This window comes from Barbus barbus (genome assembly GCF_936440315.1).
Source record: "Barbus barbus genome assembly, chromosome: 17".
NCBI lineage: Eukaryota > Metazoa > Chordata > Actinopteri > Cypriniformes > Cyprinidae > Barbus > Barbus barbus.
The window spans coordinates 8,179,515-8,203,438 of NC_136745.1; the positions used below are offsets into that span (position 1 = coordinate 8,179,515).

Genomic DNA, 23,924 nt, shown 5'->3' on the forward strand with positions numbered 1-23,924 from the left:
AAAAATGTTGTAGTTCATTTGTTCAAACACACTGTGGCAGCAGAAGCTTTCAATGACTTTTAGAGCTGAAACAATCCATGATTTTCTGGTGGAAAACCTGTTTACAAAGTCATAATTGTAACTATAAAGTTTAGTCATTATTATAATTCCATGATTATAGTAAAACTCGCACCACAACTGGAATTATATTATTGGAAGCACTTTCATAACGACTATTTCCAGCTGATAAACGATAAAAACATTGACAGTCAATCAGAATCCACAGAAAATGTTCCTGGTAAGTTTGAATAGTAAGTTGGGTTGGTGTTGGTCACATGTCATTGGGTGATTTTGAAGTGGTTTATGGTGGGTTACAGTGGTCTGGGCTTCACTGTAGACCCTGGTAATGAGATTCTCTAGAAACGTTGCTTGCTGGAATCAACATCTACACTTGATTTCCAAGATGAGGCTTCTAATGGATGTCTAACACCACTTTAATGTTCAGGTAATACATGCTCCAATATAAACATGATGTTAAAACTAATTTTAACCTAGACATTTTTAGAAATCGAGTTAAAAACAGGAAAGGTTTTGCAGAGACATGTTCATTGCTATCAGCCAGTCAGATGTTAGTATTGAGCTCACAAAATGTTTAACCAATCATCATCTATGATTTAGGGGTTGAGGTATGGTTCAATTTGATTGACAGGTATTTTTCCTCACAGTAAATGCTGATCCAACAACATATTTGTCTTTAAAAAAAAAAATCTTGGTCCTCATTTACAAAACATAGAGTAAGCTTTGTCGTATCATTCCATCGTGCATGATCCACACCGAAGTTCGTATTTATTCTTTGGAGCCTCCAAGTATCAGTTACACACAAACATTGATAAAAAAAAACAAAAAAAAACAAGAGTTTCTCAAAGCAAATGCTGAATGGTGGCTAGACAGCCTTTAAAAGTAGTTTAAAAAAGTTTGAAGGTTATGTATCTCTTATGTGATTTGGTTCTTGAGCAGAGAGATTGAGTGAACTGAGCAGATGTTTGAAGGACAGACAGATGTCAAGCAACTTTAAATGTTTTATTAGAAATAAAAAAACTTTACCTTACTCAACTTATAACTGAAGTTTAGTGGTACAACCAAATTAGAGTCATTTGAACTCAGTAAAAAAAAATCAATAAATAGTTCAACTAAAAATGAAAATGTACTCCCCTTCAAGCCATTAAGATGGAAATTAGTTTTTTTTTTCATCAGATTTAGCAAAATTTAGTATTAAATCACTTGCTCACCAATGGATCCTCTGCAGTGAATGGGTGCCGTCAGAATGAGAGTCCAAACAGCTGATAAAAACATCACAAGCAGTCCACACCACTCCAGTTCATCAATTAACCTCTTGTGACGTGAAAAGCTGCATGTGTGTAAAAAACAAATGCGTTAAGATGTAACTGTTCCAACTAAAATAAGTCTATAATCCATAATAACGTTTTCTCCAGTAACAAAGTCGTCTTATCTGAATCAGGAGAGAAATATGCACAGATCAAGTAACGTTTGCAAGCCAAAACTGTTTGAAAAAATTATGTGGTTATATTTTGAGAGGACAACAGGGGATGGACTTTGTTACTTGAGGAAGTGTTATTATGGATTATGGAATTTTAGATAGAAGCAACAGTTTGAAATTAAAACATCTTGATAATAGATTTATATTTCTCACAAACATGCAGCTTTCGCTTCACCAGATGTTAACTGATGGAGTTGGTGTGGACTGCTTGTGGATTATTGTGATGTTTTTATCAGCTGCTTGGACTCTTTTATTCTGACGGCACCCATTCACTGCAGAGGATACATTGGTGAGTGATGGAATGCTACATTTCTCCAACATTTCTTTACAGTGTTCTTTAGTTCATGACTTTCATCTTTTATCTCCCTGCTTGTCTGTAAACAAACGTGTTGCTAGGCAACATGCCCCTGCAGTCGTCAGTGTTGCCAGATTGGGCGGGTTGCCACCCAATTGGGCTTGTTTTGATCGGCTTGGACCGGAGAATAACGCATTGGGCGGGTTGACAAAATTTGACAAGCTGCTTTTTTCTTCGCTTTTATCTTTAATCATATTCTTTTAATATGTTCAAACTCAAAGTATCACAGTAAAATAATGTGTAGCGCCTTCATCAACTCATTTTTCCATAGCCTAACGCAACCCTAATTGGTTCAGTTTAACAGAGACTTGTCAATCAATTTACCATCTTTTATGTTGGTGAGATGTGATGAATCTTGAGTGACGGGGTTTTGGCGCTATAAAGGGCAAGATTTAAATGTGCAGCTATATTCATTCATTCATTTTATTTAAGTGATTGCGATGGCAAAGTGGCCTAAATATACACGATAAAGAGTCTAAGAGTGATTCAAATCTGAATGAATAGAAGACTTCTAAATGTAATTGTAACTGAAATAAGAGAACAGTTGAATGATTTAATAAAAATCAAAACTGAACATGGGACTATACGATGCTGTTCTGCTTCAGAACATCTTTTAAACCGTCCAGACTCTACTCTGGTATGCATTGACAGCTGCTGGACTTGAACAGTTTGGACTGCAAAGTTCTGCATTATGTTCTAAAATGTGTACTTCGTGAAATGCATGCTGTAGTTGGGTCATTCTTCATTTGTGGTGGCAAGTGGTGTCCCTCTACTTTAAAACAGTTGAAATAAACTTTAAATACCAATAATAAAAAAAAATGTTGCATTTTTGTATTCTGTAGGATAAACACAATTTGTGCACTATTAATAATTACATTTTTGTTTTAAAATACATATTTAATTGAGTTTGAGAGATTACATTTGTAACAAAATATGCATGTTCCCGCCATACCTCAGAGAGGTTTCATGGAATGTAATTGCAACAAAATAAAATTTTTAACACAAATAAAGTGGTTATATTGTGAACATAGATTTGATTTAACATGTACAATTATATTAAATAAAAAAAAAAAATACATATTTTGTAATATTTAAGAAAAAAGTAGTGTCCCCCAAATTCATGTCTGTGGTGTTACATCAATGGTCGTCGCCCCATTAAGAAACGGGGGAGATCTATTTGGACTACTTCCTGTGTGTAAAGGTCATTGCAGGTGCTGGTTGATCTGAGGGGTGCATGGTGAGTACATTCTTTCTTAATAATTTTCTTAAAGTTAGCTAAATTCCTGACAATTTCATGTGTCGCACTTTATTGGTGTCTGTGGTGTTATGTTGATAACTTGCAGATTTTACAAATTTTAATCAAAATTTTGATAAATACATACTTATTCATATCTTCAAAATATCCCCTGATCTTTAAATCATCATGATGGCAGCCTCCATTTTAGAAAAGTCTGGATTTAGGCTAATTTGTCTGTGGTGTTACTGTCTGTGGTGTTACTGCCTATCCTGGTAACACCACAGACTCTATAGTAACTCCACAGACAACATACAACCAGAAATGTATAAAAAATGGTGATACTGATAACAACCAAACCACCTATAGGCAGACTGCATTAAATAGGCAGCCCTTGAGCTGTTCTGAATGTTTTGTGTTAAATAAGTTTGTGGATACATGATTTATTCACTGAAGATGTTCAGCATTTTTTTATGTTTTGTGTTAAGTCGTGGGACTTCGTGGTGGGAAGTCGTGGCCTAATGGTTAGAGAGTCGGACTCGTAATCGAAAGGTTGCGGGTTCGAGTCCCCGGCCGGCAGGGATTGTAGGTGGGGGGAGTGAATGTACAGCGCTCTCTCCACCCTCAATACCACGACTGAGGTGCCCTTGAGCAAGGCACCGAACCCCCAACTGCTCCCCGGGCGCTGCAGCATGGCTGCCCACTGCTCCGGGTGTGTGTTCACGGTGTGTGTGTGTGTGTGTGCATTTGTTCACTACTCACTGCTGTGTGTGTGCACTTGGATGGGTTAAACGCAGAGCACCAATTTCGAGTATGGGTCACCATACTTGACAATACGTCACGACTTTACTTTACTTAAATACGTTTGTGGATGCATGATTTATTCACTGAAGATGTTCTGATTTTTTTTTTATGTTTTGTTAAGTCTGTGGACAGTTTTTTTTTTTATTCTCTATTGAAACATATCACACATTGTGATTGCAGCACAATCCATTGTGCAGACATTTTTTTGAGAGAGTGAAACACTCACTGTGAGAAACAGTGTTTATGTAGTGTTTTAATAATATTTTTTTATTCAGTTTTTCTCTAAATGTTCTTTTATCAGAGAAGATAGTTCTTGTAATCCTACTCATGATGAATTTCAGTATTTTGCTCAATAAACTTGAAATTGTTAAACCGTTTATGCAATATTACGTCTGTGGTGTTACTTCAAAAAATATCTGAAATTTCTTTCCTTCAGAGCCATTTGATCATATAATTTAATGTTTTTAGACTGTAAAGTGGTTGTAATATTTTAGAATAAAGACTATAAAAGTAGCACAGACCATTTTTCCTGCCCTTTTTTATGTATATACACATTTTTAAAAAAACGAAACAATTCTTCTTTGGCAAAAATAGGGGCCAAGATGAACAATTAAGCATTTCTTTTGAAAAAATTAATTTAAATGATCAATGCAACTGAGTCCTTACAGTAATTTTTGTATTTATTAATTATTACCTAAAGTTGCATATCCCTGCTCATTTTAGAACAAACCAAAATTTTACTTCAAATATTGGTAACACCATAGACATAAGTGGTTGTTTCACCAGTTTTTGATTCAAATTATTTAAAAATCTAAAGGTTATTAAGCTTCAGTTTTAATTGATATATAATATTAAACAAATTTTAAATGCATAGCATTACATTTTATTAAAAGAAAACAAACAAACATTTTTAAAATTTCTGCCTCTCATTTGCCACCCCAATTGAAGAATGACCCAGTTGAAGCACAAGACAAAGGTAAGCGCATTATTGTTGTTGATTGTTATTATTATTATTATTATTATTTATTTTTGCTGTCAGATTATCATACAGTATGTATCAATGAATAACACATTTTTGGCTGTCATGGGTGTGTGTATGAGTGCATGAGAGTAAATGCCAGCTAATTTATTGCGTTCTGATCACTTTATTGTGCACTTTTTGCTCCAAAAAATAGATTATTCTTACTGTGGACATTGAAAATAATCCATGTGTTTTTCCGAGGGTTAAAGTCATCGGTTAATTTCCTGATTACCACTTTGAAAAGATTTTTGGACATTTTAATTTTATGTCTCCCTTTAACGCATTTGCCCTGTTTTGATCCATATTCCTGTGAAATTGATTTAACCTATCTTTATTTTATTTTGTCATTATTTTATTTTAAGGAGATAAAAATGGTACTTATCAACCTTTATTGACGTAAAATTAAAACATACGATAAAATTCTATCACATTATTTTGTCAGTTAAGATTTTGGGCTGGTTTTTGTTGAATTGGGCGGGTTTTGGTGAGCTTTTGGGCTGGAAATCGTCAACCCGATCTGGCAACACTGGCATTCGTGCTGGTGGTGGTTGTTAATGGAGGGTCTCGGGCCAGTATTGTTTCTGAAACGCTCCCCTCCCCCTGAACCAGGGGTCTGAAACACTCCTTCCAGCGGGAGGAGGAGACGGGCTTTATGAAGGCCACAGCACTTACGGGAACGAATAAAGAACACATTCCTACAGTCCACCATGTTTACACCATTCCCATTAGAATTATTATGTGCTTTATAAGTACTAATACACAGTTGTGATACTCTCGTGAATGGCAGCTGACTGACCCAGAAGAGAAGAAATCGTTGAGTAAAGTTGTATTTTTGTTGTCTTTGCGAACAAAATGTATTTCGTAGCTTCATAATATTATGTTTGAACCACTGATGTCACATGGACTATTTTATCGATGTCCTTACTACCTTTCTGTACCTTGATCCATTGCTGTCTATGCTGGGTCAGAAAGCTCTCGGATTTCATCAAAAATATCTTCATTTGTGTTCCGAAGACGAAAGGTCTTACGGGTTTGGAACAACATTAGGGTGAGTAATTAATGACAGATTTTTTTTTTTTTTTTTTCATAACACTGAGCGAATATTTGATTAACTTTGCTGTTCATAACTTTGAGAGAACGTTCTCTGTTTGCTGGGTAGTGATTTATTTGGGCCCCTTTTATTTTAGGAGAAACAACAGTGATACAAAAGTTCTCAGCTGTGTCTCTTTGAGATTGTCCTGTGGTCACGTGATCTGTTAGAGGGGTGTGATGTGCTATATTGCTCTGTTCTGAGGTGTGTGTGTGTGTGTGTGTGTGTGTGTGTGTGTGTGTGTGTGTGTGTGTGTGTCTCTCAGGGCCCCTCTTTTTCTTGTTTCCTTGGTCACACTGACGGACACACACACACACTCTCACTATGGCGGCCTCAGAGACGTGCAGCTCCGTTCCTGAGTCTCCTGAACCAGAGTCTTGCAATGGACCGCAGCTGGACCAGAACCAGGAGCAGGACCAGATCCTGCAAAACCAGAACAAGAAGAAGGAGGAGGATGATGAGGACGAGGAGGATGAAGGATCTGAACTTCAGGACCAGGAGCCTTCAGACCCGGAGTGTGTGGAGGAGAGATTCCGGATCGACCGGAAGAAGCTGGAGCACATGCTGTACGGTGAGTGTTTGATCAATGATGGTAATCTGTCAAGGTTTTCTGTAGAATTATTCCAGAAGCTTCATTAATCTGTGCATGCAAATGAAACCCGTTTAGAAAGCCACCTGTCATGGTTTTTCAGCAAATTGTCCTTCTGAATGCACTGAGATGTGATGTTAGGGAGCGTTAGATGGATGTGGCCCGTTTGTGTGGCGGTTCTGCCATGATGAACAGGTTTAATGGTCTGTTATCATGAGCTGTCCAGGAAGATTCTGGAGTCAAGTCGAGTTTAACTGCCTGCGATTCATCAACACGAGCTGGAGTTGACATTCAAATCCCTCAGAGATGAGAGCGAGTGACAGATTGAGCTTGTCAGAGAGGAAAGCAAAGAAATGCCGATGTATTTGTGCTGATCTGGTATAGAAGTTCAGATGTTCTCCATCAGAGCTCATCAGATTTAATGGAGGAGTTGACTTTAAGATAAACTTCACATCAGATCTTTCACTTAAAGTTCCTTAGAATTAGAAACATTAGTATTTATTTTTTTATTTTTTTTAAAGTGCCTCTGATTACTTAGCAAGCACAGCTCTCCTCATAAACACACATGATTTGAGGAATCGCTTGTGTCTGGATCTCAAACGCTGGACTTGCACACACCATTTAACAGTGATTCTTGCTTCAGTCGTCTGTGTTTCTGCTCATTGTGTCTGTAGTTCGCTGTGTTTGCTTCTTACACAGGATGGTGAATTAGTTTTGCGTAAGCATCGGTTGCTCTAACATAGCTTTGCTGTTTTACGCCGTTTCTCAGAAGCAACTTTGGGGGCTTTTTCTTTTACACGCACACACACACACGCACACACACACACACACGCTGGTTGTTCAGTCATTCTTGCTTGCAGAGCCTTGTAACCCGTAGCGATGAGGAGCAGTTAATGAAAGGAGGGATGTTCACCCTAACCCAGTAAATGTCACTCTGGGGCAAATGTGTTTAACTTTACCACCCCACAGACACTCTCCATAGGTGTAATGGTTTTCAAACTGTACAAACTGTATTTTCTATATCCCTTTACCCAAACCCTACCCCTCACACAAAACTTTCTGCTGTTTTAGATTTTCAAAAAGTTAATTATTTGATTTATTAGCTGTTTTCCTTACGGAGAAAAAAAAACACCTTGTATTTCAGTTACATTTACATTTTTGGTAAAAGCATATAAAGTAGCGTATATTCTATATATTGTCTACATATAGTTCAGAAATAGATGATGTGGAAACAGAGCTCAATATGAACAAAATATGCTATTATGAATGCAAAACATTATTTTAGCTGTTTATTTAACTACCATTTACGTTGTTGGTAAAGCATATTTTGTGTGTATGGAGTATTTGTGTGTGTAAATGTATACATATTTGTCTACAAATAGTGTACTTTGGAAACAGACTATATAGAAAATCTGTAAACAGCACAATATCAACAAAATAGGGTTGTATAAATGCAAATTATGTTAAATTCCATATAATTTAAATTCCATTTAATAATTATATTTTGCATCATGTATAATTAAATATATTTTATAAAATGTAAAAATATATATGTATATGTGTATTGTTAATAATTTTTTTTTACATGTTTTAATATGAAATATGGTGTATAAATCTTTCTTTCTCTGTGTCTTTAGCTCCTGCAGAAGGTTCTGGACTGTCAGGCGAGGAGTTCTTCCATAAGGTAGGAAACTGAGTTCAAATAAACATCTAATAATAACCAGTGTTGTTTTAATGTCATTTGATATCTTATTGTAGTTTTTATTAATGGTTTGCATTTTAATATCTTATTTCAAGTAATGAAAATGTGTTTTATGGTTGTGGTTTTGGTGTATATGCTATAATACACCTGATATTAACTCATCTTTGAGCAGTTCCTGATATGGGCCACATTCACATTTCCATATTTAAACATTCATAATCCTGTCGACAGCAGACATCAACAAACGTGTGCATGTGTTTGTTGAGATCCTCTAGTGTCTCTGTATGAAGATGACATGCTGTTTTTTTTTGCGGTTTTCTGGTCTTTTTTTAATTAAGGAGAAAGAAAAAAAGTCACTTAAGTGATTTTGTCCCAAACACACAGAACAGATCCGCTGTTATGAAGGCGAAACTTAGAGCTTTGAGATGCTAATGAGCCATTGTCTCTGTTGAATGGAGGATGTGAAGATGCAAATTGAGTGTCTTTTGAACACTAGTTTCTCTTCCTCACACACTCATTGTCTCAGGTGATGAGAGAAACACACACGCAGGTGAAATGGCCATCCAAGCTGAAGATCGGTGCCAAATCAAAGAAAGGTGAGTGCTGTCACAGTCCTGTCATCATTTATTCAACCTCATATTGGTCCAAACCTAAAAAGCGTTGTTTATTTGAATGTCCAGGGTGCTGTTTTACATACAATGACCAGAATTTCCAAAGCACTATAAAGGTGTCATAAAACTAGTCGGCATGACCCATGCACTGTATTCCTGCTGTCTGGTTGCATGCAATTGCCTTTGCCATTATTGACATCTGACCTGACGTAATGCATTTTAATGCACCAAGTCTGAATATGCAGATGAGGTTTAAGCTAAAGTCATAAGGGTTAAAACCCAAACTATGCTTTGGTTTTTATGCGTAAACAAGATTCACTTTTTTCCTTTTTTTTTTTTTTAACTATAAATGCAAAATGTTCTCTTTGAGGGTTTAGGTTTTATATAACTAAATATAAAACATTTATGTTAATTGAAATAAAATAAACCATCTGAAATGAAATCTAAAAAAACTTAAACTTTTCAAGGTTTCAACTTTTCTCATTTTTATTTAGTTTAAGTTGAAGATCTAAAAGGACTAAAACTAAAATAAAAAATGAATAAAAACTGAACGGACATGTTTAGAAAAATACTATATATTTTTTATATTTAGATTTTGTTTTGTATTTGCAGTATTTTATCATCTAGTTTTGATCAATTCTTATTTCAGTTTTAGTTTAATAATTTTAAGTTTTAGTAATTTTATTACTTCAAGTTAAACTAAATGAAAATTTGAAGTGTTGCCAACTGTAATAAAGCAAGTTTAAGCTTTGTGTTTTTGTGAACAGTTAACAATTTTAAATTTTTAATGAAAATGTTTGTGAATAGTCTTAGCTTTAGTTAATTATAAAAACCCTGTTGAGATAAATATGACAGAACCAACTGAAGAAATTACTATTATTATTTATGTATGGTTTTATTTTCAGCAAAATATAATTTTTTTAGGGTTTGGGTTGGTCCATTGTTATTATGTGGCAAACGAAAAGTAAAAAAAAAAATTACTTGTAAAATTACATTAATTTAAATAGAATAAACTTTAACTTATATCAAATAAAATAAAAACTTTTACTTATTTTAAGTACTTGAAGTACTAAAATTACTAAAACTAAAACTGAAATAAACATGTGAAGTGACATACTGCCAAGCATGGTGACCCATACTCGGAATTCGTGCTCTGCATTTAACCCATCCAACGTGCACACACACACAGCAGTGAACACACACACACACACACACACACAGCAGTGAACACACACACACACACACACACACACAGCAGTGAACACACACACACACACACACAGCAGTGAACACACACACACACACACACAGCAGTGAACACACACACACACACACACACACACACACAGCAGTGAACACACACACACACAGCAGTGAACACACACACAGCAGTGAACACACACACACAGCAGTGAACACACACACAGCAGTGAACACACACACACACACACACACAGCAGCGAACACACACAGCAGTGAACACACACACACACACACACACAGCAGTGAACACACACACACACAGCAGTGAACACACACACACACAGCAGTGAACACACACACACACACACACACAGCAGTGAACACACACACACACACACACACACAGCAGTGAACACACACACACACACACACACACACACACACACACACACACACACACACACACACAGCAGTGAACACACACACACACACACAGCAGTGAACACACACACACAGCAGTGAACACACACACACACACACACACACAGTGAACACACACCCGGAGCAGTGGGCTGCCATTTATGCTGCAGATAAGATTTGTAAAGCAACTATTTACTTCCTCAACAAATGTCTTAGTAAGTCTAATAACATATCATAATATCATAATCTCTGACAAAAATAAAGGCCATTTTCATGATCCCAATCCACGTTTTCCACTGAATATTTGGGTGTTATGGAAGTAAAATGCATTGTGATGATTTGTGTATTTCTGTTTAGATCCTCATGTGAAAGTGGAGGGGAAGAGAGCAAACGTTCTGGAGGCCAAACGCAAGATTTTGGAGCTTCTAGAGACTAAGGTGAGATTTGAGCTCCTATGATTTCTCTGTTCATCTGCCCTGTGGCGATCTCACCGCAGCCCACCTGTGCACAGGTGAATAAAGTCACACTGAAGATGGACGTCACTCACACGGAACACTCTCATGTGATCGGGAAAGGGGGTGGAAACATTAAGAAGGTCATGGAGGACACTTCCTGTCACATTCACTTCCCCGATTCCAACCGGAACCACAGCACAGGAGAAAAGAGCAACCAGGTACTCGCTTCCCTCACTGTTGTAGCATACTGCTGCACTGCTACATACTACATGATTCATTTGAGTTTTATGTGAAAACGTAAGCAAGTATGAACCTGCAGGTGTCAATCGCCGGAACGGTTCAGGGGGTGGAGTCTGCCAGGAGACAGATCCGGGTCAGTGACTCATTAACATTAATATTCATTCTATTCAAACATACGAATTAGTATTCACTAGGAGTGACCCCGAATAGTCGATGATTCGATGCTTTGATACGAGGAGCCTGTTTCGATTTCCAGTCTCACAGTCGAATATTCGGGGGTTGTTATGATCATGCCATTTTGGATATATGGGGGTCCTCAAATTTTGATTTCACATAAAACTACCAGTTTTCTCCCAATAAGTTAATATAAAGCCTATTAAAATAATGCTATAAATAAGAAACTGAAAAGAAAGAAGCTTCAAATAAATATTTTAACGTGCGTGAATAAATCCAACCACCCCTATAGATTTAAGTTTCACTTTCAATAATCCGTGATGGGCAGAGGAGCATCTTGGCGGCAGGGATTTAAATCTTTACACAGGCAGAGTGAAAGATCGGATTTTTTCCATCAGGTTGGGTACAAGTGATTTCAAAACGTTTCAGCCGGTTTATATACTGTGTATATATATTAATTAATTATTATTAATACTGTCATATACATAACGTTATAATGAGAGCACTAATGTAAAAAATGTTGGGATGTAAAAAATGTCTTAGGGTTTCGCTGACGTTTCATGTTATCTTTTAATCAAAACATAAAACATTATTTACCCAGTTTGTATCTGCGAGGCGTCCGTTACACATGTTCCCTGTGTGTTAACGTCAGTATAATTATGTCTGACTTAACTCTTGGTCATGTATTTTGCCCCGCCCCCAAAACATATGATTCGACTATCAGTCCAATATCGGCAAGATTAGAAAATTCAGATTCGACTATGAAAATCTTTAGTCGAGGACACCCCTAGTATTCACACATTAAGATTTTTTTTCTTTTATTTATTTAGTTATTTATTTTAAAAGATTTTTATGTTTAAGATGTGTCTTGGTTATATTTCACATCATAATCAGAAAGAAAAAGAAAGATCAAGACCATAAAAGGGTCATAAAACGCATTTTGAGGCGTTAACTGATATGTATAGGTTGCACATCACTGAAAATAATATTACTCATTATTATTAATAAGAAATAGGTGTTAGAAATTGGATTAGTTTTTATTTGTGTTTTTAATAATATCTAGTTTTTTTTATCTGTTTTAGTTTAACTTTATTTAGTTTGAGTTATTTTAGCACTTCAACTTAAAAAAAGATAACTGTTGCCTTGAAATAAAATAAAAAATGAAATAAAATAATTAAAATATTTTTTTATATTTTATTTTATTTCAAGTAACATTTTTTATAGTTTAGATTTTTTTTGATGTAATGATATTTAGTAATTGATATTTATATAATATTATAACATAACGTTAATTTGAATATATTAATATAATATTACAAATTAATATATCATAATATATATACATAATTAAAAAAATACTGTAAAGTATTTATACTTTATGGTAATTTCTATTATGCTACCTTTAATTTTTATGATGCTTAAAAAAAATACATCTCTCTCTCTCTCTCTCTCTCTCTCTCTCTCGCTCTATATATATATATATATATATATATATACATACATACATACATACATACATACATACATACATGCATACAGTCATGGTCAGAATTATTGGCACCCTTGGTAAATATGATCTATAAGGCTGTGAAAATTAATCTGCATTTTTAATCCTTTTGATCTTTTATTTAAAAACTTGGATAATTCATTGGATAATAAGAATTGGGAGGATGGGAGGAAATATCATTATGAAATAAATGTTTTTCTCTAATACACATTGGCCACAATTAACGGCCCCCTTTTATTCAATACTTTTTGAAACCTCCATTTTCCTGTTTAACAGCTCTAAATGTTCTCCTATAATACCTGATGAGGTTAGAGATCACCTGACAAGAGATCAGAGACCATTCCTTCATCCAGAATCACTCCAGATCCTTTATATTCCCAGCTGCATGTTGGTGCTTCTTCTCTTCAGTTCACCTCACTCATTTTCTACAGGGTTCAGATCAGAGGAATGGAATGGCCATAGCAGAAGCTTGGTTTTGTGCCCAGTGACCCATTTTTGTGTTGTTTTTGAGGTTTGTGTTTGGATTATTGTACAGTTGGAAGATCCAAACATGGCCCATTATAAGATTTCTAACAGAGTCAGTCACTTATTGATTTTTTATCTGTTGGTATTTGATAGAATCCATGATGCCATGTGTCTAAACAAGATGTCCAGGACCTCCAGCAGAAATATAGGCCCACAACATCAAATATATACAGCAGTATATTTCATTGTACACATGGGGTACTTTTTATCCCTGTGTTCACCAAATCCATCTTGAGTGTTTGCTGCTAAAAAGCTCTTTTTTTAGTTTCATCTGACCATAGAAGCCAGACCCATTTGAAGTTCCAGTCGTGCCTGATAACTGAATATGCTGGAGTTTGTTTTTGGATGAGCTAGGATAATTTTTCTTGAAACCCTCCCAAACAACATGTGGTGATGTAGGGGCTGTTTGACAATATTTTTTTTAAAGGTTTTCTGACCCCGAAACTCAACCTTTCGCTACAATTCTCCAGCTGTGGTCCTTGGAGAGTCTTTAGCCACTCAAACTCTCCTTCTCACCGTGCATTAGGACGATATAGACACATGTCCCTCTTCCAGGCAGTTTCGTAACATTTTATGTTGATTGGAAATTCTTAATTATTGCCCTGATGGTGGAAATGGGAATTTTCACTGCTCCAGCTCTTTTCTTAAAGCCACTTCACTAATTTGTGAAGCTCAATTATCTTTTTCTGCACATCAGAAATATATTCTTTGGTTTTTCTCATTGCGATGGATCATTAAGGGAATTTGGACTTTGTTTTTTTTGTTTTTTTTTTTTATAAAAGATCAAAAGATTAATAATGCAGGTTTATTTTCAGAGCCACCTTTGATCATATTTACCAAGGGTGCCAATAATTCTGACCACAACTGTATATAGTATATAAAATTCAATTTTATGCCCATTAAGTTACATAATTTATGTTTTTGTGATAATTCAACACATTTTTATATTTAATTAACTTAATTACAATATACATAATATAAATATATAACAAATATTAATATATCAATATTATATCAAATTTAGTGAAATAATATTAAATTATAATATCAATATTAATATAAAGTGGATATAAAAAGTCTGCACACCCCTGTTAAAATGCCCCCCCCCCCCCCCCCCCCCCCCCCATATATAACTCGGGATGTGGCTGTGTTCAGAATTAAGCAATCACATTCAAACTCATGTTATATGGGTATCAGTACACATCTGCCATCCTGACACTGACTACGTTTACATGGACATCAATAATCTAATTATTTACCTTATTCTAAATAAGACAATATTATGGTGTTTAAGGTGTTTACATTAGTTGCTAATTATGTCCCCACGCCATTATGTCCCCACGCAACGCCATCTGACGTCCCCTCCAGAATTCCACGTATAAACATATAGTCCGTCTGCATTATGGTGCCATATACAGTTTTGGGTTTTTACGAAAGCTTTAAGTGCAGTTAATTATTTGTCATGCTATATGTGGAAACAGATGACGGCGTTGTTAAAGCCATGCTCTTTTGTTTGCCGTCAAACAGTTGACCACTGCCGTGTGTTCTCCTGTCGCAAAATGCGGCGAAAAGTCCTACACGACTGTAGTAATGTGATTAAGGTGTGTAGATGTCTATACTGCACTTTGATAATGCGACTAAAATAGAAATACTCCACATGTCTTAATTCGATTTGTGTTTATTACAAATATGACTTTAGCCGGATTAAGGCAATCAAAAATCTCTGTTTACATGGTAGATTCTTAATCAGAGTATAGTCTTAAGGCCCGGCCGTTCACGCCAAGCACGATAATGATAAAGATAACGATATTAGCGTCCACAGCAGCGAACGATATCGTCTGTTTATTCTTATTCTCGAGCATATTATAGCAGGATGGATTCTGATTGGCTGTCAGTGTTTTTATCGTTCATCAGCTGGAAAAAAATCGTTCTGGAAGTGATTCCAATGATATCGTTTCTTTGTGCCTTTATCGTTATAGTTGTGTTGTGGACGCTGCTATTCTTTAATACTGAGAACGATTTTTAGAACTATATCTTTATCGTTATTGTGCTTGGTGTGAACGGGCCTTTAATCGTGTTAAAATCTGATTTTTGTTGTCCATGTAAACATACTCATTTTCTTAGTCGCATCTTACAGCAAAAGCCATGGTCCACAAAGAGCTTTCAAAGCATCAGTTGTTAAAAGGTATCAGTCAGGAGAAGGGTACAAAAAAATACCATGGAACACAGTGAAGACCATCATCATCAAGTGGAGAAAATATGGCATAACAGTGACATTACCAAGAACTGGGCGTCTCTCCAAAATTGATGAAAAGATGAGAAGAAAACTCGTCAGGGAGGCTGCCAAGAGGCCTACAGCAACATTAAAGGAGCTGCAGGAATTTCTGGAAAGTACTGGCTGTGTAGTACATGTAACAACTATCTACCGCATTCTTCATATATCTGGGCTATTGTTGTCTAAACATTTTTGTCTAAATTTGGCAAAAACACATTTGAAGCATAAAAGCATGCGGGAAAATGTGTTATGGTCTGATGACACCGAGGTTGAACTTTTTGGTCATAATTCTAAAAGGTGTGTTTGGCACAAAAACAACACCGCACATCACCAAAGGAACACCATACCCTCAGTGAAGCATGGCGGTGGCAGCATCATGCTTTGGGCTGTTTTTCTTCAGCTGGAACTGGGGCCTTAGTCAAGGTGGAGGGAATTATGAACAGTTCCAAATACCAGTCAATATTGGCACAAAACCTTCAGGCTTCTGCTGGAAAGCTGTAGATGAAGAGGAGCTTTATCTTTCAGCACGATAACAACCCAAAGCACACATCCAAATCAACAAAAGAATGGCTTCACCAGAAGAAGATTCAAGTTTTGGAATGGCCCAGCCAGAGCCCAGACCTGAATCCGATTGAAAATCTGTGGGGTGATCTGAAGAGGGCTGTGCACAGTCTGACAGATATGGAGCGCTTTTGCAAACAAGAATGGGCTAATATCGCTAAGTCAAGATGTGCCATGCTGATGGACTCTTACCCAAAAATACTGAGTGCTGTAATAAAATCAAAAGGTGCTTCAACAAAGTATTGGTTTAAGGATGTGCACACTTTTGCAACCACATTATTTCAGTTTTTTATTTTTACTCCCCCCACCTAAAAGATTTCAGTTTGTTTTTTAACTGAGTTGTACAGGTTATAGTTTACATTTAAAGGTGGTAAAAGTTCTAAAATATTTTATCTTGCTCTCATTTTTTACATCACAGAAGCCTGGCATTTTAATAGGGGTGTGTAGACTTTTTATATCCACTGTAATATAATATTACATATTTTAAAAAATGCATTTGTAAATTTTCTATACATCATGGTAATATTTGTCAGGCTACTTTTCATGTCTAAAAATATTGAACTATATTAATGAAAATCTAATCAGAATCACCATTACGAATAATCAGTCTTTCTAATAAATATTCATTATATTCAAATATATGACTTTATATTCAACTTTCATAGATTTAGATTCAAATGTGTTTTACGGGTGTGCGCACGTGAATCTGATTTGCAGGACCTGCAGCCCCTGGTGCTGACCTTTGACCTGCCTGTGACCCTTGTGGGGGGTGTGGTGTGTGACACGGGCTCGCCGTTGATTCAGCACGTGGCTCAGGCGTTCGGAGTGAGCGTCAGCTTCAGGACGCAGCCCAAACTCTACTGCAGCACCTGCAGCGTGAGAGGAACGCAGGGAAACACCGCTGCCGTCAAGGTGACGCTTGTCTTCACACACGACACAGCGCTGCATGCAGCATCAATAATTGACCTTTGACCTCTGCAGAAGGCCACCTGCGTCCTCATGGAGCTGCTGCTGGGCGCGGAGGCGCTGGCCGGGGTGACGGGGGTGATGGTGAGCACACAGCTGGACGTGACCTCACAGCAGCACCTGTTCCTGTTGGGTCAGAACGGAGCAAATTTCCTGACCGTCATGCATCAGACGCACACGCAGATCATCCTGCCCGACCTCAGCGCTCCGCAGCACACACCCTCGCTGCTGATCCAGGGCACGGCCGACGGAGTGTGTGTCGCTCGACAGCAGCTCATGGTGTGTGTTTTTTGCTCAGTTTGGGGATATAATGGTCACAAGAAGTGAGATACAGTGTTATTTTAGTGTTCAAATTCTACAATAGTTTTAATTTAATATTTTGAAAAATACTTTTTATTTTGTTTTTTAATTACATTTTTTTTGTATTTTTGTTACATCCAAAATAAAAGTTTTTGTATATTTGTATATAAGTATATGCACATGTATATATTTAAGAAAAATGTTAATCTAAATGTATTTATTTATCATATAAATTCTATGAATATAAATATATATATATGTAAATATTTAAAAAATATATACTGTATGTCTGTGTCTTTGCCAAAGGAAATATTTATACTTTTTATACTTTTTGTTTAGTTTAAGTACTAACATTACTAAAACTGAAAGAAAAAAGAACAAAATAGAATATATATATATATACATACATACACACAGTGGTGTGAAAAAGTGTTGGCCCCCTTCCTGATTTTTTATTTTTTTGCATGTTTGTCACACTTTAATGTTTCTGATCATCAAACAAATTTAAATATTAATCAAAGATAACACAAGTGAACACAACTTGCAGTTTCTTAAGTTTTTTTATTATGAAGGGAAAACAAAATCCAAACCCAGGAAGGGGGGGCCAACACTTTTTCACACCACTGTATTAGTAATATATAATAGTATATTACTAATACTGAAATAACACTGGGTCAGTCTGTACTCACTATAATTAACAGGTAATTTCTCCCAAAATGCTTCTTTCACATTCAGCAGTTTTATTATTTTCAATGCAATTACATTTCGAACAGTAGTAGACGAAACAAAATGACTATATCACCACATCAGCATTTATGCATGTCTAATGGTGTGTGAAGATGTTTCTATCATTCAGTCATTATATACCAGTGGTCAGCAACAGGCGGCCCGCAATAATATCTCGCCTGCGCCCGTAGCCAGATTATTTTGATAGCGGCTGGTTCTGAAATAAATCTGTCATGACAGCAACAGTTACTCACAATCAGAGTATGTGAGCGGAGCGGTGTGAATTGGACTGGAGCGAGGAGCGGATTTTTTAAAAGTCGGAGCGTCGAGGTTTTCACTCGCTCCAAGAGTGCTCCATCACCATCACGAGTGCAATTCATGCCAACGACCCGTAATATAACGGCATCTTTAGCAAGAATTCACATGTTAAATAGCCTATATTTAGCGTTTATATTTAGTTTAATATAACTATTTCCACACGGGCACACATTGCACGTGATAACCTCCCCGTGCTGATTTGCATGGTATCATGTGTCGATGATAGCCAGAGATAAGCATCAAAATTGGCAATATTAAGAGGATTTAGCATTTCCAATTAATGTAGGCCTGTTACATTATTCTTATTATTAGGACTATTATTATTATTATTAGAGTACTTTTATTAATAAATTACCTGGAATTATTGCCCTGCAATAATTTTATAGCGCATCACCGCATGATGAGGATAATAAAATAGGCTATAGCTTACTCCTCATTGAAACTGTTTTTAAAAAATATTTTTTTAAAGTAATTGCATTAGGAAATATCAAAACAAAGGTCGTTTAATGTGAAAATAGAACCCAAACACACAATTCTGACAGGATTACAACATTCAGGATGCTTGGTATACAATAAACAATAGACATTTGTCATGAAGTCCATTTCCTCCGAGGTGAATGAATGTAACGCATCTGGATGAGACTATATCCATGTGTTGATCTCCTGCTGCTGGTGTGTTTTCTTGTTCAGGACTGTCTGCCCATCTGCCTGATGTTTGATTTGAAGGACGAGGGAGAGTCTGAACCCCGGAAACTCACTCAGATGATGCAGAACCTGGGTGTTTTTATCAGTGTCAAACCCAAGGTCAAGCAGACAGCGAAGGTACTGCAGCACAGCTCCCACAATGCACCTGTCACCAAACACTCAAGAGAAAAGGCATGCATACAAATTCATAGACTACAATTACGGTTTCATAATTTTATTTCCTTATACCGCAGTCATCATCTTTAGGGCCGTTCACACTGACAGCAGTAAATTCACTGCATTCATTATCCTCACGTTTCATCATGTCACTTGATTCAAAGAGCATGGGGTTATCGGTCATATTAAAGCAAAAGCCATGCATAGCTCATTATTCACCAAAAATATGACACCATTCAGACACTGCTGACATACTGTTTTTAATGTACTATTCTATGAGTTAAGATGCACTAAACGCAATGTTTAATAGTATGGATAGTATGGTGAGAGTTTTTAAACTTACTCAGTCTTATTGCACAGCCAACATTTCAATATTTATCCATGAGTGAATCAGTGTTATGTTTCAAGGTTCAATGCCAATGCTTTCTTTCTCCTGGTAAATTTTGTTTTGATTTTGCATTATTTTTTGCAACACTTTAAGCATGTCTTGGTCATATTTCACCCCATAATTATAAAAACAACACTGTAAAATTGTATAATAATAAAAAAAAAAGTATAATATGTAAAATATAATATTTTGCTTATAATAATTATAACTGATGTCATATACAAATACATAAAACAATATTCAAATATATTATACTATTTTATTAATCTAATATTAAACAAATAAAATGTATAATTGATCAAATAAATATATAACATTTATTTATAAATATATAAATGATATATTTATAAAATTGTTATGCTGATGTAAATAAAAGGGGCTACAGTGATGAAAATGTTACTCACCAATTAAAACAAAACAAAACTCTATAAAACTTAAATGGTTTAATAGTGTATAGAATGGGTACATTTTATTTTGACTTTGCATTTTTTGTTATTTTTTTATAGATCTTGTTCAAATTTAAATTGATTTATTTTGTATTGCTACCTTTTTACAACATGAGCATTACAATTGTTTTCAATGCTGATATAACAACTGATATTTTTTTTCAACCATATTTTGGTTGATTTTCTTTTTTGCTCATCATATACACTCACCTAAAGGATTATTAGGAACACCTGTTCAATTTCTCATTAATGCAATTATCTAATCAACCAATCACATGGCAGTTGCTTCAATGCATTTAGGGGTGTGGTCCTGGTCAAGACAATCTCCTGAACTCCAAACTGAATGTCAGAATGGGAAAGAAAGGTGATTTAAGCAATTTTGAGCGTGGCATGGTTGTTGGTGCCAGACGGGCCGGTCTGAGTATTTCACAATCTGCTCAGTTACTGGGATTTTCATGCACAACCATTTCTAGGGTTTACAAAGAATGGTGTGAAAAGGGAAAAACATCCAGTATGCGGCAGTCCTGTGGGCGAAAATGGCTTGTTGATGCTAGAGGTCAGAGGAGAATGGGCCGACTGATTCAAGCTGATAGAAGAGCAACTTTGACTGAAATAACCACTCGTTACAACCGAGGTATGCAGCAAAGCATTTGTGAAGCCACAACACGCACATCCTTGAGGCGGATGGGCTACAACAGCAGAAGACCCCACCGGGTACCACTCATCTCCACTACAAATAGGAAAAAGAGGCTACAATTTGCACGAGCTCACCAAAATTGGACAGTTGAAGACTGGAAAAATGTTGCCTGGTCTGATGAGTCTCGATTTCTGTTGAGACATTCAGATGGTAGAGTCAGAATTTGGCGTAAACAGAATGAGAACATGGATCCATCATGCCTTGTTACCACTGTGCAGGCTGGTGGTGGTGGTGTAATGGTGTGGGGGATGTTTTCTTGGCACACTTTAGGCCCCTTAGTGCCAATTGGGCATCGTTTAAATGCCACGGCCTACCTGAGCATTGTTGCTGACCATGTCCATCCCTTTATGACTACTTCCAGCAGGATAATGCACCATGTCACAAAGCTCGAATCATTTCAAATTGGTTTCTTGAACATGACAATGAGTTCACTGTACTAAAATGGCCCCCACAGTCACCAGATTTCAACCCAATAGAGCATCTTTGGGATGTGGTGGAACGGGAGCTTCGTACCCTGGATGTGCATCCCACAAATCTCCATCAACTGCAAGATGCTATCCTATCAATATGGGCCAACATTTCTAAAGAATGCTTTCAGCACCTTGTTGAATCAATGCCACGTAGAATTAAGGCAGTTCTGAAGGCGAAAGGGGGTCAAACACAGTATTAGTATGGTGTTCCTAATAATCCTTTAGGTGAGTGTATATCATTTTATATTATAATCCTGTTCTTTTTTTTTTTTTGTCATATGAGGTGTTAAATGGTAACTCTTTTAGCTGATCATATATAATTTTATTTTATAATACTGTTCTTTTTTTATTTATTTTTTGCATGTGAAGTGTTAAAGGGATAGTTCACCCAAAAATGAAAATGACCTCCGTTCATCTTCGGAACACAAATTAAGATATTTTTGATGCATTCTGACAGCTCTCTGACCCTCCATAGACAGCAATGTAATTAACATGATCTAGGTCCAGAAACGTAGCAAGGAGATCGGTAAAATAATCCATGTGACATCAGGGGTTCAACCGTAATTTTACAAAGCTACGAGAATACTTTTTGTACGCAAAGAAAACAAAAATTACGACTTTATTCAAGAACTCTTCTCTTCCGCGTCACCCTAGCGCCATTTTGGAGAGTGTCCACTGAACGTAAACAGCGTATGCTGTTCTGTGTCAACTGCGCCACGTGGACACGCTGTTTTCGTTCAAACCAAAGCGTAAGCAAAAGTGTTATTTTTGTTTTCTTTGCGTACAAAAATTATTCTCATAGCTTCATAAAATTACGGTTGTTGATGTGACATGGATTATTTTACCGATCTCCTTGCTACGTTTCTGACCCTTGATCATGTTAATTACATTGCGGTCTATGGAGGGTCAGAGAGCTGTCAGAATGCATCAAAAATATCTTAGAGGTCTTATGGGTTTGGAACGACATGAGGGTGAGTAATTAATTACAGAAGTTTCATTTTTGGGTGAACTAACCCTTTAAATGGTAACTCTTTAAAGTGTCTGTTTCCAGTCGGTGGTCGTTAAAGGTTTGGAGAGGAACATCGGCAGTCTTTACGAGGCCAGACGTCTGCTGCTGGGCCTGGACTCCATTGAGGTTTCCATGATGACCAAGAATGTGTCTGAGGTTAAGACCAAGACCCCTGTGGAACCTCTGGTGGCTAATAATGGAATCACAAGCTACTGGATCAATGTACTAATGCAGCAGCTGCGCTTCACTGAGACAGGTGTGTGTGTGTGCGCGTGCACTTCATCCTCTTTAGTTTCACTCATGCTTGTTTGTTATGCTAAATGAATGGTATGTTTTTTGTACGTGTCAATCTTCAGGTGCTGTGCCCTCTCCTGATGCCATGATTGGCTCTCTCTCTGGAAAGCCCCGCCCCTTGCCTCCTCCCGGATTGGCTGTTTCCTCAGAAGATGGACGGATAGGAATCAAAGGAGTAGAATCCAAATTAGAGAAGGTTTGGATGACCATGATGTTTATGATGGACATACTAATGTACTGTATTTATATCACCTGTCTAGAACCTGTTTGACCCTGTAATTAAAATAAAATAAAATTAAATAGTAAAATTAAATAAATACATAAAAATTAGAAGAATGTTTTATTTATAAAATATAATTACTAAAAATTATATCTAAATGAATTATAATATTAAAATTGACATTTTTAATTTATTAAATTATTTATTATCATAATTTTAATATCCAAATATATAAAATAGCATTTAAAATGGTAAAGTATTCATTGATCATAGGTGTATTATTTGCTGCTTTTAATTTTCATGCTGATTTAAATACTTAAAAAATATTATTAAATATGAATATTATTATTAATATTTATTGTTCAAATGTAATGAGAATTATAAATAATTGGAATTACCTACATAACTGTTTAAATCTCAAATTTTCAGGTTCATCATGATCAGTAGAATTGAGAGAAAAAATAGCTTGACTACTAATATATAAAACATTCACAATATTAAAAAAAAGTCATTTTAAATGAGGTAATTCTGCATTTTACATGTAGATTTGTGTAAAAATGTCTTAACATTTATATGCTACTTAAATATCTTCAATTTAAATATGCATTTAATAAAATGCTAAAGTAAATTACATTGATTGATGATAAACAATAAACTTTGATCATGTAATGTATCAGATTCCAGAGACTGAGGATCAGCTGATACAAGCAGAGACTGAGCCCTGCATCACGCCACATGCGGAGGTCACAGAGGTCGTCATCAAGCCGACTATCTCATCGAGGAGAGGCAGCCAATCAGAGGCCTCGAGGGAGACGAACCCACCGCTCACGCCAGAGAGGTAAAAGCCTCTGTCCTGAACAGACAGCGTTTGGACAGACAGTCAGACGATGCTCTGGATTCCGGTCTAGAACATGATTTACAGCACT

At 36.2% G+C, this 23,924-nt stretch overlaps 1 protein-coding gene across 1 annotated transcript in view; it reads left to right on the forward strand.

Annotated features, from left to right (window-relative positions):
- Nucleotides 1-6,365: 6,365 nt before the first annotated feature.
- Nucleotides 6,366-23,924, forward strand: part of bicc2 (bicaudal C homolog 2) — a gene marked incomplete at both ends in the record, with an annotated part of 33,215 nt that continues 15,656 nt past the window's right edge. Inside the window, 12 exon segments of the mRNA XM_079438327.1 lie at nucleotides 6,366-6,612; nucleotides 8,268-8,314; nucleotides 8,859-8,928; nucleotides 10,924-11,003; nucleotides 11,078-11,239; nucleotides 11,341-11,394; nucleotides 17,021-17,215; nucleotides 17,285-17,548; nucleotides 19,304-19,435; nucleotides 22,527-22,740; nucleotides 22,841-22,974; nucleotides 23,676-23,836. Of these exon segments, the coding sequence (XP_079294453.1) occupies nucleotides 6,366-6,612; nucleotides 8,268-8,314; nucleotides 8,859-8,928; nucleotides 10,924-11,003; nucleotides 11,078-11,239; nucleotides 11,341-11,394; nucleotides 17,021-17,215; nucleotides 17,285-17,548; nucleotides 19,304-19,435; nucleotides 22,527-22,740; nucleotides 22,841-22,974; nucleotides 23,676-23,836 (1,760 nt within the window).